Source organism: Heterodontus francisci, chromosome 5 (assembly GCF_036365525.1).
Source record: "Heterodontus francisci isolate sHetFra1 chromosome 5, sHetFra1.hap1, whole genome shotgun sequence".
Classification (NCBI taxonomy): Eukaryota; Metazoa; Chordata; class Chondrichthyes; order Heterodontiformes; family Heterodontidae; genus Heterodontus; species Heterodontus francisci.
This window is the reverse complement of record NC_090375.1, coordinates 158032698-158049286: the sequence shown is the minus strand read 5'-3', so window position 1 is coordinate 158049286 and position 16589 is coordinate 158032698. Positions and strand designations below refer to the sequence as shown.

At 43.1% G+C, this 16589-nt stretch overlaps 1 protein-coding gene across 3 annotated transcripts in view; it reads left to right on the top strand.

Moving 5' to 3' along the window:
* Positions 1-16589, top strand: part of LOC137370113 (dual specificity calcium/calmodulin-dependent 3',5'-cyclic nucleotide phosphodiesterase 1A-like) — a 537696-nt gene that overhangs the window by 337785 nt on the left and 183322 nt on the right. For all 3 annotated transcript variants that reach the window (XM_068032286.1, XM_068032285.1, XM_068032287.1), the window contains exon 8: positions 6033-6161. In XM_068032286.1, the coding sequence (XP_067888387.1) occupies positions 6033-6161 (129 nt within the window). The remainder of the gene's footprint in view (positions 1-6032; positions 6162-16589) is intronic.

Here is a 16589-nt window from a genome sequence, read left to right as displayed (position 1 = left end):
ATCACTGAAAGTATTTAAAGAGGATGTAGATAGATTTTTGAAGTATCGGGGAATTGAGGGCTATGACGAGCTGGCATGAAAGAGGAGTTGAGGTCTGGGGCAAATCAGCTATGATCTTATTGAATGGCGGGGCAGGCTGGAGGGACCGAATGACTTACTCCTGCTGCTATTACTTATGTTCTTATGTTGTACACATATGTATATATACACGCGCATATATGTACATGTATATACAGGGGAGCCTGGCAAATCCACTCCACCCCCAAACTAGCTAACTAGCATTTCTAGCTTCTTCAGTGGGGGAGGTGGGACACCACTAAGCTATCAAAGGCATATTCCAATTTGGAGGCTGCCTGTGGTAAAATCACCGAGCTGGTCCTGCTGCCAGCATGTGTGGGCTCGGGACCTGCTTTCCACCCCGACTTCAGGGTCCTGAAGCCACTGTAAAATTAAGCCCATGGGCAGCACAGTGGCGCAGCGGCTAGCACCGCAGCCTCACAGCTCCAGCGACCCGGGTTCGGTTCTGAGTACTGCCTGTGCAGAGTTTGCAAGTTCTCCCTGTGACCGCATGGGTTTCCTCCGGGTACTCTGGGTTCCTCCCACATGCGGGTTGATAGGTAAATTGGCCATTGTAAATAAATTGCCCCTAGTGTCGGTAGGTGGTAGGAGAATTGAGGGAAGGTGGGGATGTGAGAGGGATAAAATGAGATTAATGTAGAATTAGCATAAATGGGTGGTTGATGATCAGCGTGGACTCGTTGGGCCAAAGGGCCTGTTTCAGTGCTGTATCTCTCTATGACTCCTTGATGCCCCATCCTCTAACCCTGTGAACTTCAGTGGGAGCAACAACAGAGTTCAGCAATGCAGATGCTGAGATCATACCCCTGCAAATTTCCTTGAATCATATATCTTATAGTTGGAGTGACCTGATAACTTGCAGATGGCTGGTGCCCTCATCGGGAGTGGAACATCCAGTTCATATCCCACAGCTACATATCACTTACCACTTAGTAACTCATGAGTTATCATGTTAGTCACTGCAGAGTAAAATAGTGCATTAGTTATTGCACCTAGACTAGCAACCCAGAGATCATGGGCTTAATTTTACTGTGGGCTTCAGGACCTTGAAGTCGGTGTGGAAAGCAGGTCCCGAGCCCGCACATGCCGGCGGCAGGATCAGCGCGGTGATTTTACCACAGGCAGCCTCCAAATTGGAAGTTTACAGGTCCACCATCCAGTTAAGAACAGCAGGTGACCTCCTGATACTGTCGGTCCAATCAGAGGACTGACAGGTCTGAAGCCTCAGCAGTGCCACCGGGAGAAATGGCGGCTGCTGTGGCAGGTCGAAGACCTCAGGCTGTCTCAAAATGGAGGTGCCCTCAGGCAGGTTAACTAAAAATTGAAATTTAGAATGGCTGAGAGCAGTAGGCCACACCGTTCACAGGGTTAAACCCCTCCGGGGGGATCGTTGGGGCCCAGGGGACTACCTTCCCTACCCGCAGCTCCCTCTTTGGGCCATGGAGCCTTTGGCTCTGATGGCCACCCGGCACAGCCACAGGGAACCACCTCCATGAATCTGGCAGCTTCCCTATGTGGCAGGGAGCCACTCTGCCCTCGGCAAAAGGCCTGCTGTCCCATATAATGGCCCTTAATTGGGCTCTTAATTCTGCAAAGTGGCTTCCCATCTCCATGGAGAGGGCAGCCAATACACCTTACAGCCCGCCACTGGGAAAATTCCCTGGCAGTGGGACAGCAACAGAGAACCGTCCCGCCAGGCTCCCTGCTATTTAACCAGTTTCCACCCCCCCCCCGCCCGGCTCTGTTGCTGCCACCCGAACAGGGTAAAATTCAGACCTATGAGTTCAAATCATACCATGGCAGGTGGTGAAATTGACTTCAGTAAATCTGATCATTTGAAAGCTGGAATTTGAAAAAGCTACCATGAAAGCTGCCAACTGTTTCACTAATGTCTTTCAGTGAAAAGAACCTGCCATCCCTAGTGGGTCTAGCTTACACATGACGCTTAACCCCACTCTAAAGTGACCTAGCAAGCTACTCGGTTGTATAAACCTATGTTGCCTTTGCAAGGACAGCAGTGGTTCAAGATGACAGCCTCCCACCACCCTCTGGGGATGGGCACTAAACAGTGTGCTTTCCAGTATCAGCGACATCCTAAGAAGAAATAAAAGGTCATCATTTGATTTGTTAATACTGCAGCACTCATTCGATGTTGCGTAAAGATGTTGTCAAGATTGAGCTGTAGCACTATGGAACTGACTCTGTGAACTGTGTTACATTTCCCCCTTGCGTATGTTATGACTGAGGCGGGAGGAGTGCACTGTCTTTCTCCAGTTCCACTGGTCACAACGTATGTTTAAATGTTTACCTAGTTACCGATATGGCCAATTATGCACTTTATTTTTATTTCAGAATAAAATCCACCAACCAGGTTTCTTTAATAAATAACAAAATTATCAATTTATTAAAAAACAAGATATAATCAATAAAGATGAAAAGCATTAACACACAGATTGAAATATAAAAGTTCCTTTCTAACTTAGCCCAACACACAAACACACGCACAGGTTAAAGAAAAAAATAAAGACGTTTTCCCTGCAGAGATCTTTTTACAAAAAAAACTAAATAATATTTTGGCCAAATACTTGTTAATTCATGAAGGAAATGGATAAGACGTGGAATGATATCAGTTATCCCTTTTCTGGCATCTCAAATATGCATAGACGGCTGTCAGTGGGATCTTTTTGGAGCAGTTATCTTCAGGCAACGTCAAGGATTAGGCTGGCAAGCTTTCCAGGAGAAATGCAGCATCAGGAGTTTCAGCTAGCACACACTGGATTCTCAGGGTTTCTCAGAAAGGTGGCGAAAGGATGAACTGGGTGCTTCCCACAGCAGGCTGTAAACCCAATTGACTCAAAACAATATCCAAACCGAAACCAACTCTTGATCACTATGCGTGGGTTTCCTCCGGGTGCTCCGGTTTCCTCCCACAAGCCAAAAGACTTGCAGGTTGGTTGGTAAATTGGCCATTATAAATTGTCACTAGTATAGGTAGGTGGTAGGGCAATATAGGGACAGGTGGGGATGTTTGGTAGGAATATGGGATTAGTGTAGGATTAGTATAAATAGGTGGTTGATGGTTGGCACAGACTCGGTGGGCCGAAGGGCCTGTTTCAGTGCTGTATCTCTAATCTAATAATCTAAAAAAAACTCTTGACATGGCACTTCTCTGTAAACAACTCCCATCATCAGAAGGCACCTGCTGTTTACTTAGCTGAAGACATGTAACTTCCAGTAAGTGTTTTTAAACGAAGTCCTGAAGTCCTTCCAGTGATCTTTTAAAGAACAATCAAAGTACAGCATTTATGGAATCACTTCAGTCCTCCAAAGGAATCCATTTCCACAATTTTTTTACATGAGTCCTCACAAAAATATTTTAAAAATGGAAGTACTTTAATAACACACACAAACTGAGTAATTAATAGCTAGGTGTAAATATTAATTCTAGTTGAAATCGTTAATGGTAGGCAGAATGGTTCCAGTGATGATTCTATGAACGTTTTGTTTAATCACAGCACCTTCTATTCCCCCGTGTGACATTGTCTCCATTAAATATCACACACAGCATAAAGTGGTAATGACAGATAATTCACTGTCGTCACTGTTAACATTTTCTTCTCACAACCACACACTTAAAATATCCTCCCAGCTGGCTCTGTAGTGCAACCATGGTAATTACTTAACTCGATCACTGCTGGCCTGTGAGTGGAGAAGTATAAATCATCAAGCCCGTGTAGGAAATTAACCTGTTCTTTTAAAACATAGACAAATTATCCCCCCACCATCAACATCCTGGGTATTACCATTGACCAGAAACTTAACTGGACCAACATATAGATACCATGGCTGCAGCAGCAGGCCTGCTGCTGGGAATTCTGCAGCAAGTAACTCACCTCCTCACTCCCCAGAGCCGGTCCACCATCTACAAATCACAAGTCAGGACTGTGATGGAATACTCTCCATTTGCCTGCATGAGTGCAGCTCCAACAACACTCAAGAAGCTCAACACCATCCAGGACAAAGTAGCCTGCTTGATCGGCACCCCATTTACCACCTTCAACATTCACTCCCTCCACCACTGGTGCACTGTGGCAGCAGTGTGTACCATATACAAGATGCATTTCAGCAACCTGCCATGCCTCCTTCAACAGTACCTGTCTGAGTATTAGTTAACCTACTGTTGAATATGTAAATAGCTTAGTATACATCATCACAGGAAGTGCTGTAAGCCAACATGTGATTTCGCAGTTGGAGTAATGTTAGTCAACAGTCATAGAGTTATACAGCACAGAAACAGGCCCTTCGGCCCAACGCGCCTGCGCCGACCATCAAGCACCTGTCCAAACTAATCACATTTCACCGCACTTGGCCAACTAATCACATTTCACCGCACTTGGCCCGTAGCCTTGTATGCTATGGCGTTTCAAGTGCTCATGTAAATACTTCTTAAATGTTGTAACTGTTCCTGCCTCTACTGGCCCTTCGGGCAGCGTGTTCCAAATTCCAACCACCCTCTGGGTGAAAAGGTTTTTCCTCAACTCCCCGCTAAACCTCCTGCCCCTTACCTTAAATCTATGCCCCCTAGTCACCATGTGTCTCTTAGAGCCCCCCTGTAAGTCTGTTATTTTATAATAAAGATCTTTCAAACAACTTATCATTCAGCCTCAGATTGTTTGGTACGTTTGTGTTGAGAAATTAATAACATAACAATCACCACCTGCGAGTTCCCCTCCAAGTCACAAGCCATCCTGACTTGGAAATATGTTGCCAATCCTTCACTATCGCTGGGTCAAAAACCTGGAACTCCCTTCCTAACAGCACTGTGGGTGTACCTACACCAGATGGATTGCAGTAGTTCAAGAAGGTGGCTCACCACCACCTTCTCAAGGGCAATTCGGGATGGGCAACAAATGCTGGCTTTGCCAGAGACACTCACCCCATGAAAGAATTTTTAAAAAAATAATTCCAAGCTATTTTCATAGTGAAACTTTCATTGAACCAATAAGCATATGTTTTGGATCCAGTAATTATATACCATGAAAGAGTGGTAGCAGATGGTAGACCAGAATTACCAGTGACCGGCCAGTATTATGAGTGACCAATCAACTAGATCAGTGACTGGTCAGTATCACCAGTGACCAATCAATCTCACGTGACCAAATCAGTATTATTCATGACTGGCCAATATTGCCAATAACCTGATCTGTTGTAGAACCAGCCCTCTTTCTGCTCGGATCCCAAAGCAGCCCAATATGATTATTTAAAATGCTAGCCTGTATACACAAACTACTGTCTTTTTTTGCTGCTCGCTGATCAGTATGGCTGCTGATCATTGGACTCTACCCTGGTGATCATATAACCTGTCCTGTTATTAACTGGTCTACCTAGTCGGACTTGCCTTCCAGTTAGGCAGTATGATCACCAACTTTCTACTTGTTGACTGGTATGAGTTCTAAGAGTCCACATTGGTATAATCATCAGCCCATTACTTTGTTGATGAGGTTGCTCCCTTTCTTCAACACCTTGGGAGTGGCTATCTCTGTGCTTAGCAATTGTTTAACAGTCATAGTGCCTATCAAGTCACTACTAATATAATATCATCTATAAGCAAAGATGCTGGCACATAGTTTACTATACAGTAAGATGCATAACATTTATTAAATATTGATATGTGGATGTATTTGAGAGTAATCATCTCATTTGTTTTGCCAGATGCCAAGTAAATTTGCTTTGATCTCTTTACTGTAAGAACATAACACTTTATAAAGGTTCATATGTTTCTGATGTTAAACAATTTGGGCTGGAAATTAAATGAAAACGTAAATAAAATTGCTAACTTTGGTGTTATAAATATGAGCATTCAATTCTTTTTTCTGACTTCATTAAACCATAAAGTAGCCATGCCTCATTTTAAGTGGTGACAATTAATATACACTTTTGTCTTTAATTGGAAGGTCCGATGCAGCTATTTTGTACAATGACCGAGCAGTACTGGAAAGTCATCATGTCAGTGCAACTTATCGTCTGCTGCAAGATGATGAGGAAATGAACATCCTGTTCAATCTTTCTAAGGATGACTGGAGGTAATAAACATAGAACAGTACTAACTGGAGAATCTTTGTGTTTGGATCAGTCCCAAGCTGCGTTATTGAAACACATAGAGGTATTAAGACAGCCTGGCATAGGCTTGCCACCTCCCAACCCCACCGATTGCCTAGTAGATCTGGGGCAAATGGAAGTGGAAAAGAACTCCCTGCTCATTTCCTATGGCCAGTCTAGTTGGAGAAAACTACATCTGCCCATATGTGGGTGGATGCATGTGTGCTAAATGCATTCGACTCTGGTTTGCTTGCTTGCCATTTTGCACTATTTACATTCCAGGAATTATGCCTTAGTTAAAGGGATGGTAAAGCCTGAGCCCCTTTGGAGTCATAGATTGTAATGGCAGAGAAGGAGGCCTTTCGGCCCATTGATTCTCTGTAGAGGAATCTAGACAACGTGGCAAAGTATATTTAAAAAAGTAAATTGATTTTTAAACTATATTTATGGGATATGAGTGTCGCTGGAAGGGAACATACCCTCTAGTTCTTTTTTGTAGTGTGCGGGCAATTTGTTTAAGTGTTCAGTCCCTTTAATCTTTTTGCGCACTATGCACACATGGTAACTTAAAGCACTTGATTTGTGCCTGGTCTGCGTGGCCACGCAGCTTAGAGGGAGCATTGCTGGAAGGTTAGCATTTATTGCCCAGCTCAGTTTGCCCTTGAAGGTGGTGGTGAGCTGCCTTCTTGAATGAAACTGAATGGCTTGCTAGGCCACTTCAGAAGGCAGTTAAGAGTCATCCACATTGTTGTGGCCCTGGAGTCACCTACAGGCCAGCCTGGGTAAAACAGATTGTAAATGTTTCTATAGGTATGCAAATAAGTAAACATGGGCACTTTAGAGGCTGAAACAGGCAAAATTATAATGGCAAAGGCAGTAAATGAATATTTTGCATCTGTCTTCACGTTAGAAGACACAAAAAACATTCCGGAAATAATGAGGAACCAAGGGTCTAGCAGGAATGAGGAACTTAAAGAAATTGGTACAAGTGAAGAAATGGTACTGGAGAAATTAATACTAAGTGGCAACAAGTGCCCTGGACCTGACGACCTGCATCCTAGGCTTTTAAAAGAAGTAACTGCAGAGATAATGGATGCATTGGTTTTAACAAAGGTCGATAGTTTAGAACATAGAACATTACAGCGCAGTACAGGCCCCTCGGCCCTCGATGTTGCACCAACCTGTGAAACCATCTGACCTACACTATTCCATTTTCATCCATATGTCTATCCAATGACCACTTAAATGCCCTTAAAGTCTACTACTGTTGCAGGCAGGGCGTTCCAGCCCCTACTACTCTCTGAGTAAAGAAACTACCTCTGACATCTGTCCTATATCTATCACCCCTCAACTTAAAGCTATGTCCCCTCGTGTTTGCCATCACCATCCGAGGAAAAAGACTCTCACTATCCACCCTATCTAACCCTCTGATTATCTTATATGTCTCTATTAAGTCACCTCTCCTCCTCCTTCTCTCTAACGAAAACAACCTCAATAAGAGAATTAAGGGATATGGGGAAAGTGCAGGAAGGTGGATTTGAGGTAGACGATCAGCCATGATCTTGTTGAATGGCAGAGCAGGCTCAAAGAGCCAAATGGCCTAATACAGCTCTTATTTCTTATGTTCTTATGTTGTCAGTGTCTATGTGAAATCTAGCATATTTTCGGATGATGTGTGGTTCTTGTCCTATAAGTAGAAGTGGTGTCTTACATATATATTTAAATGAGTGCAGCATGGCACCTTATCAGGTTTCAGGAGATCAGGTGAAAAACCTCCGAGAGTATAGGCATTGTCTATAAAAAGAGTTCTGGGAGTTAGTTGAAGCAGGCCTCTAATGGCAAGATAGGGGCATTTTTCTGATTGTGAGTTCATCTTTTGTTTGTTCCATCCATTAGTTTTGCTGGGAAGTTCTTTACTTTAGTATTTTGTTCCCCATACCAACACTGGTGATTTTGAGATGAGAGTGGGTATTCTTGTTGATACGTGACTATGCTGCATAAATAAGAAGAGAAAAAGAAGTTTATAAGCGACTCACAAGTTTAGGAACAACACCGCTTGAGGTATTCTAGAAACGCCAATCATTACATCAGGACCTGGGCACATCAGAGGAGTGCTGTGTAATGACCTGTGCATAGCATCTGGATTAGGGGTGTTGAAGTGAAAGTGACCACAACATGAACCTTTCATGCTGCTGCATCCTTTCAAACCACCTCAGGAAACATCTGACACCTCAGGAAGAGAAAGGATTTGCACTCAGTGAGTGTTCAGGTGATATCTGACCACAGAAACATCATGATGCGCATCAGTAGCTCTTGCCCAGGAAGTAGCCATGATGCTTTTATTATGTGATATTCCACAGTGCCCGTATCATTTGAAGAAGAAGCACTGGGTGTTAGAAGACCAGACTATTCTCTTCACCCATGACTGTTAACCTTCATTGAGAAAGCCCTTGTTATCTTGACCTGAACTTCTCAGCATCTGTTTGAAGCTTCCACCTTCAAAAAAAGTGATTCATTCAGCTTAAGCACAACAAGGCTGTAGTGGTAATGTCACTGGACTGGTAGCCCAGAGGCCCAGGCTAATGCTCTGGGGACGTGAGTTCAAATCCCACCACAGCAGATGGTGAAATTTGAATTCAATTAATAAAATCTGGAATTAAAAAGCTAGTCTAGTGTGACCATGAAGCCATTGTCAATTGTTGTAAAAGCCCATCTGGTTCACTAATGTCCTTCAGGGAAGGAAATCTGCTGTCCTTACCTGGTCTGGCCTACATGTGACTCCAGATCCACAGCAATGTGGTTGACTCTTAAAATGCCCTCTGAAATGGCCACTCAGTTCAAGGGCAATTAGGGATGGGCAATAAATGTTGGCCCAGCCAGCGACGCCCATATCCCATGAACAAATAATAAAATAAAACAAGAAGTGTGTGAGAAAAGGAATTTGTTATGCACAATAAAATATGTGCAGACGTGAGGAGCTCACTAATCTTCCACAGTTCCTGAAACCAACGTACCTCTTCCTCATTGGAAACCAAGTATGGGGAACATCAGTGACTGTATTGACTCAATTGCTGACCTCCTTCCATATAGTTTGCTTCTGTGCTTTTACTGGAGACTGACATTCAGCCCAAAACAGGGCCAACCACCTTTAGTGCACTTCCTACAGCAGACCCTGGAGCTGTTCAGCTTCAAAGGGAGCAGTTTGTACACATGTGAAGCTCTCTGAAAGGTTACAGAAATGAAACGTTAACTCTGTTTCTCTCTCTTCAGATGCTGTCTGACCTGCTGAATATTTCCAGCATTTTCTGTTGTTGTTTCAGGTTTCCAACAGCTGCAGTATTTGCTTTTGTTTCAAACTGACATGTCTCATTAGCACAGACCCATTTAGACTAGAGCATGGCTACCCGACCCGAACCCGATGGGACCCGACGACACGTGTCGGGTTCGGGTCGGGTTGCTCTTCCAGGTCTGGCATTCGGGCTCGGGTCGGGCTGGGTCAGACACAGTGACAGTGCTACCTTTTGGTCAGGGAGGGAAAGGAAAGTAAGAGTAAGCATCATTAATTTACGGTCATCGAGTCGGGTCAGGTCAGGCGCAGGAATAAAACCAAAAGACTTGGGCCCAGGTCAGTTGCGGGATCGATGTGGTCTGGTCGGGCCCGAGACGGGTTTCAATTGTATACCAGAGCAGGCCTTTAATTTAGACCCATTCACTCTTTCACCAAAATAATCTTTGGCACAATCTCTGTTTACACGATCAATAGGTGTTGAATGAATTGATATTTTGTGCTGTGTATGTTGGGCAACACCACAGTTTTTAGTTTAGTGTATAGCTCATCGATTGTGAGGTAGCTAAGATCAACTACAGAGAGTTAGTGAGAAAGTTGAGCGTTGACTAACTGCACTGTTATTTTAATCTATATGGGTGAATAATTATAGTCTGTCCTCAATCTTCCTGCAATGCTTCTTTCCAGGTTTTCCTTTCTGGCTTATTCTGAACTAACTCTCAACTGTGTTCATTACTTTCCTTTATGTTGCTTTGCAACAGGTTACTAGATGAATTTGAATTCAAACAAACTTATTTGACACCTCCTGCTTAGTTTAATGCAGTTTATATACTGAAAATCAACAAGCACAGACTAAACAAATATGAGCAATATTGTTTACGACAAAAATAGATAAAGAGGAGGTATCTAAATGGCTGGCAGTGCTCATAGTATGAACGGTATGTATCCCAGGTTTCTGAGAGAGGTAAGGGTGGAAATAGCAGAGATTTGACCACAATTTTTCAATCCTGCTCGGATATTGGAGTGGTGCCAGAGGACTGAAGATTTGCAAATATTACACCCTATTCAAAACAGGGGAGAGTGATAAATTAGTTAACTACAGGCCAGGTAGCCTGACATTGGTGACGGGGCAACCTTTGGAGACCATAATCTGGAACAAAATTAATTGTCACTTGGAAGAACATGGGCTAGTAAATGACAGCAGCACAGATTTATTAAAGGCAAATAGTGTCTGACTAACTTGATTGAGTTCTTTGATGAAATAGTGAAGAGGGTTGATGAGGGTAGTGCAGTTGATATGAATATGGACTTTCAAAAGGTGTTTGATTAAGTACCAAATAATAGACCTGTTAGCAAAATTAAAGCCCGTGGGAGTAAAGGGGCAGTGGCAACATGGATACAAAATTGGCTATGAGGTAGGAATCAGAGAGTAGTTGTGAGGGAAGTATGTAGCAGCATTCCTCAGGAATCTGTATTAGGACCACTGTTCGTTTTGACATATATTACTGACTTGGACTTGGGTATGGGGACATAATTTCAGTGTTTGCAGATAACTCAAAACTTGGAAATGTTGTAAGCTTTGAGGAGGATAGTAACAGACTTCAGCAGGACATAGACAAACTGGGGAAATAAGCAGACACATGGCAGATGACATTTAATGCTGAGAAATGTCAAGTGATGCATTTTGGAAGGACGAATGATAAAAAGCAGTATAAACTAAGTGCCACAATTTTAAAAGGGGTATGGAAATAGAGAGACCTGGGGGCACATATACACTAATATTTGAAGGTGGCAGGACATGTTGATAAGGGTGTTAAAAAAGCATATAGGATACTAGGCTTTATAAATAGAGGCATTGGGGTTTATCTTGAGGAAAGGATGAAAACAGACGCTAAGTAGTGTTGTGCTAATAAGACATGCCTGTTTAAAAGTCTGGTCATAATCCTCAATTTTGCTGCTGATTACAATGATTTAAACATGCCTGGAGGCACTAAAATGGACACCTGCATGTTTAGCACACAAGCGCTGATTAGAAGCAATTTTCCTGGAGCAATATATTTAGTCTCCATGCACTCAATTTCACTGAAGATGTAGAATGGGCTGGCACACAATGGGACATTTCAGAATGGCTGAGGGACCAAGTGAGAGGGTACACAGGTTCTCAGACATGTTACTGGAGGATCTGGTGGAAGTCATCCACAGGAAGAGGGATGTCCGCTATCCCCAAGGAGGAAGGAGCACATGTTGCTCTCCTGGACCTCTCTCCTGCCAGAATTGTACTGCCCAGCCTGGCCTCACCTCCTCCTCCCATTCCTCCTTCAGACCAAGCGGAACCCCTAGCAAGCTCAGCATGACTAAATACTCCCTTTCTTCTGGTGATTCCTATAAGGTTTCAAAGAAGCTAGAACAGCATAGTACTTGTTATCTTTCGGTGAAGTCCTCAGAGAATTTTCATGAAAAATATTGATGAAGTCATGGCAAAGGGTGTCCCATAAAGTCTCCCAAACTAGAGGACATATGTTTAGTATACTTGGCAAAGAAACGGAGGGGAAGATGAGGAGAAGTTTTTTCACTGTCAGTTATTCCAATCTGGAATGAATTGCCTGAAATTGTGGTGGAATATGAAATTAAATGCTTCCTCCCAAAGTGCATCATGTGTCACTTAGCATTAAATTTCATATTCTACCACAATTTCAGGCAATTCATTACAGATCCTGGTAAATCTCTGAGCAAAATGTCAATAGTAACTCTCAAAAGGGAATTAGATCTCTACTTAAAGGAAATATTTTCAAGGCTATGAGGAAAGAGCAGAGTGGAACCAATTAGTAGCTTTTCCAGAGAGTTTGAACAGGTTTGATGTGCTACATGATTTACTTCAATGCTGTATAGTTCTATCCTATTAAAGGTGAGATATTATTGAGAGAAAATATGACCTTACAAATCCTGAATGGAGAAAGAGGAAGGGTTCACTGAGATGAATAAACAAAAATGCATAAGCAAGTAAAAAGGATGTTCAAAAGTACATAGAGACACCTGGAAAAACAGCACAGCAGTAGAAGCAGCATATAACATTAAAAGTTCCCCTAGCACCACAATTAAGAGGGCAGTTAAAGAGGCGAGAACCTTAAAAGGTGCACACAGAACTGAAACTGAGGATGAATGCAGAAAGTAAATGATTACTTCCTCTCCTATTCACAGTGGAAGACATGAATAACATGCTTTCCCCAAACACAGATATTTTAAATACAATGGATCAGGTGGAATTCTGAGACAGACTAAAAAGGTTCAAAGCAAACAGATCAGCAAACTCCTGCACTTTGTGGAAACTTACAGTTTGCAAATTAGCTGCCTGGTTTCTTAAATTACAAGTGTCTTCATTGGCTTTGGGATATCCTGAGATTGTGAAAGGCACTACATAAATACAAGCTTTTTCCTCTCCTCAATGTATGGAATAGAATTCCAAATAGAGTAGTGGAGTTGAAAACCTTGGAAGCACTTAAGAAACAATTGGATGACTGTAAGATCTTATTGGATGGATGAATGGCCCACCGTGCAGTGTTTATACCAGTTAGTGGCTATTTAGCACATTCCTTTTTCTAGTAGTCAATGCATAGCTGAGCTTGTCAAACATATTAACACTACTCCAAGGAATATTTCTGTAACGACATTCCTTTTCACTTTCAAAATCATTAGATAATTAATACTGGATGATGTACTGTGGTACAATCTGACCTCTTAGAAATGTCTTTAAAAACAATTCAGAGTGATGGGATATGAGTCTCCTCTCTGGCTGAAATAGATACCTTAATTCTTTTATAAAAACAAAATACTGTGGATGCTGGAAATCTGAAATAAAAACAGAAAATGCTGGAAATTCTCAGCAGGTCTGGTAGCATCTTATAGAATCATAGAGTCATAGAGATGTACATCACAGAAACAGGTCCTTCGGCCCATCATGGCCGTGCCGGCCATCAAGCACCGATCTATTCTAATTCCATTTTCCAGCAGTTGGCCCATAGCCTTGTATGCTATGGCATTTCAAGTGCTCATCTAAATACTTCTTAAATGTTGTGAGGGCTCCTGCTCTACCACCCCTTCAAGCAGTGTGTTCCAGATTCATACCACCCACTGGGTGAAAGCATTTTTCCTCAAATCCCATCTAAACCTCCTGCCCCTTACCTTAAATCTATACCCCTGGGTTTGTGACACCTCCGCTAAGGGAATAGTTTCTTCCTATCTACCCTATCTATGCCCCTCATAATTTTGTATACCTCAATCAGGTCCCCCGTCGGCCTTCTCTGCTCTAAGTAAAACAACCCTAGCCTATCCAGTCTCTCTTCATAGCTGAATTGCTCCAGCCCAGGCAACATCCTGGTGAATCTCCTCTGCACCCTCTCCAGTGCAATCACATCCTTCCTATAGTGTGGCGACCAGAACTGTACACAGTATTTCAGCTGTGGACTAACTAGCGTTTTATACAGTTCCATCATAACCTCCCTGCTCTCATATTCTATGCCTCGACTAATAAAGGCAAGTATCCCATATGCTTTCCTAACCACCTCATCTACCTATGCTACTGCCTTCAGTGATCTATGGACAAGTACACCAAGGTCCTTCTGACCCTCTCTACTTCCTAGGGTCCTACCATCCATTGTATATTCCCTTGCCTTGTTTGTCCCCCCAAAATGCATCAACTCACACTTTTCAGGATTAAATTCCATTTGCCACTGCTCTGCCCATCTTACCAGCCCATCTATATCATCCTGTAATCTAAGGCTTTCCTCCTCACTTGATACCACCAATTTTCGTGTCATCTGTGAACTTACTGATCATCCCTCTTATATTCACATCTAAATCATTAATGTACACTACAAACAGCAAGGGACCCAGCCCCGATCCCTGCGGTACACCACTGGTCACAGGCTGCCAATCGCAAAATCAACCCTCGACCATCACCCTCTGCCTCCTGCCACTAAGCCAATTTTGGATCCAATTTGCCAAATTGCCCTGGATCCCATGGGCTCTTACCTTCTTAAACAATCTCCCATGCGGGACCTTATCACAAATCTTACTGAAGTCCATGTAGACTACATCAACTGCTTTACTCTCATCTACACACTTAGTCACCTCCTCAAAAAATTCAAATTTGTTAGACATGATCTCCCCCTGACAAAGCCATGCTGACTATCCTTGATTAATCCCTGCCTCTCCAAGTGGAGATTAATCCTGTCCCTCAGAATTTTTTCCAGTAGTTTCCCTACCAATGATGTTAGACTCACTGGCGTGTAATTACCTGATTTATCCCTACTTCCCTTTGTTGAATAATGGTACCACATTCGCTGTCCTCCAGTCCTCTGGCACCTCTGCTGTGGCCAGAGAGGATTTGAAAATTTGTGTCAGAACCCCTTCAAGGTCACAGACCTGAAAAGGTAATTGTGCTTCTCTCTCCACAGATGCTGCCAGACCTGCTGAGTATTTCCAGCACTTTCTGTTTTTATTACCTTAATTCTTTTATTTGTTCTTGGATGTGAGCATCTCTGGCAAGGCAAGCATTTATTGCCTATCCCTAATTGCCCTTGAGCAATTAAGAAATCAGATGGATGGGATGCAGCAAGTGTGTTCGCGTAGTGGGTGGTGCATAGCAGTTAGTCTGCTTGACACCTCTTGCTTTCAGCTCTCATTGCTGGCTAGCAGTACAAGTACATTTATTTTAAAAAAGACAGCGAGTGTGTAAGCCTTTCCCTGCCAGTACATAGCCTCTCCATCAGCAAGCCCACTGTAGTGCCTCCCTGTGGCGACATACATAAACCGGGTACCAGGCTAAACTATATGGGACTTGAAGGAGGCCTGGCCCCCAGACACGTTGACATGCAGACCCACGAGTGTGTGCTTCTGCCCTGCTGCCCATAAGTCAGATCTTCAGCTATTGGTAATTAGCCTCACTGCCTTGTGGGTGTCTCGGGAGAGAAGAAGGTTAAGGGAGTAAACCCCAACAGAAAATCCAGACTGTAGTCCCTCAGGTGGTTATCTGTCATTTATCCAGCAGCTTTCTGGCAACTGCTACAACAGAGCTGGTACCAAACAGTACTGGTTTTCTCCTTTCCTTGGGACAGTACTAGCAATGCTGAGTGGTGGGGGAGGGAGGGTGCAGGAGCGGGGGTGTCCTAATGCTTGGACAAGTCAGGGTCTCCATACTATTTGTCCAGGCCTGCACCCTGAAGAGGACACTCCAGCTCAATGGTTTAAGTTGGCACTCAGCCTCTACTGCCACAACAGACCATGTACAATCCAGAAGTGCCATACACACTGGGCGCAGTCCCTCATCTCCCGAGATAGACAGATGCCATCATCATCATTGCTTCACTGGGAAAGGGAAGAAAGAAATTGTATTTATACGATGCTTTAACAATATCCTGAAGATGTCACAAAGCATCTGAGGGAAGTAAATATCAGTATTCACTTTTATAGTTTTCTATCTATCATGATGGGGATTTCGCCCTCAATGCCATGCCCCATCTTGAGCTGTCCCTTACTCTTCTGGCACCTTATCTTTTAAACATCTCACCCTTTGCCACGTCTCCCATTTATCCTTCAAAGTCCATCTCATCTACTTGGAAGCATATAAGCCAAAATCATGTGCTTCAAATCTCTTTACAAACACTGTCCGCTCCTGGAAGAAACTATTTCCTATCAAGCTCACAATCCTATGAAATCTTGGTGTTCTGTTTGATTCTGAACTGAACTTCAGACTACACATCACTGCTAACCAGGGATAGGCATCAACATGTTGCACCGCAGGCATTTGACAAAATTATTGACTCAGCCACGGACATGAGGACAATCAATCTGTATATAAAGTGTACATAATGCCATCAAAACACAGTCCAACAACACATTTCTCCCTATAAATAAAGTAGCTAAGCATACAAACATCAATGGAGAGCAGCATAACTGTATTAGCTAGCAAGCATGCATAGGCCATCTACACATTGGACATTTCATATCCTATTAAGCAGCAGATAGTACTTGACTTTGTAATGATAAGTTGTGAATGGAATTTGTAAACCATTTGTTTCATTGACTTAAGAATATTGAGATAAGGTAGGGTATCCCTTCATATTTACAG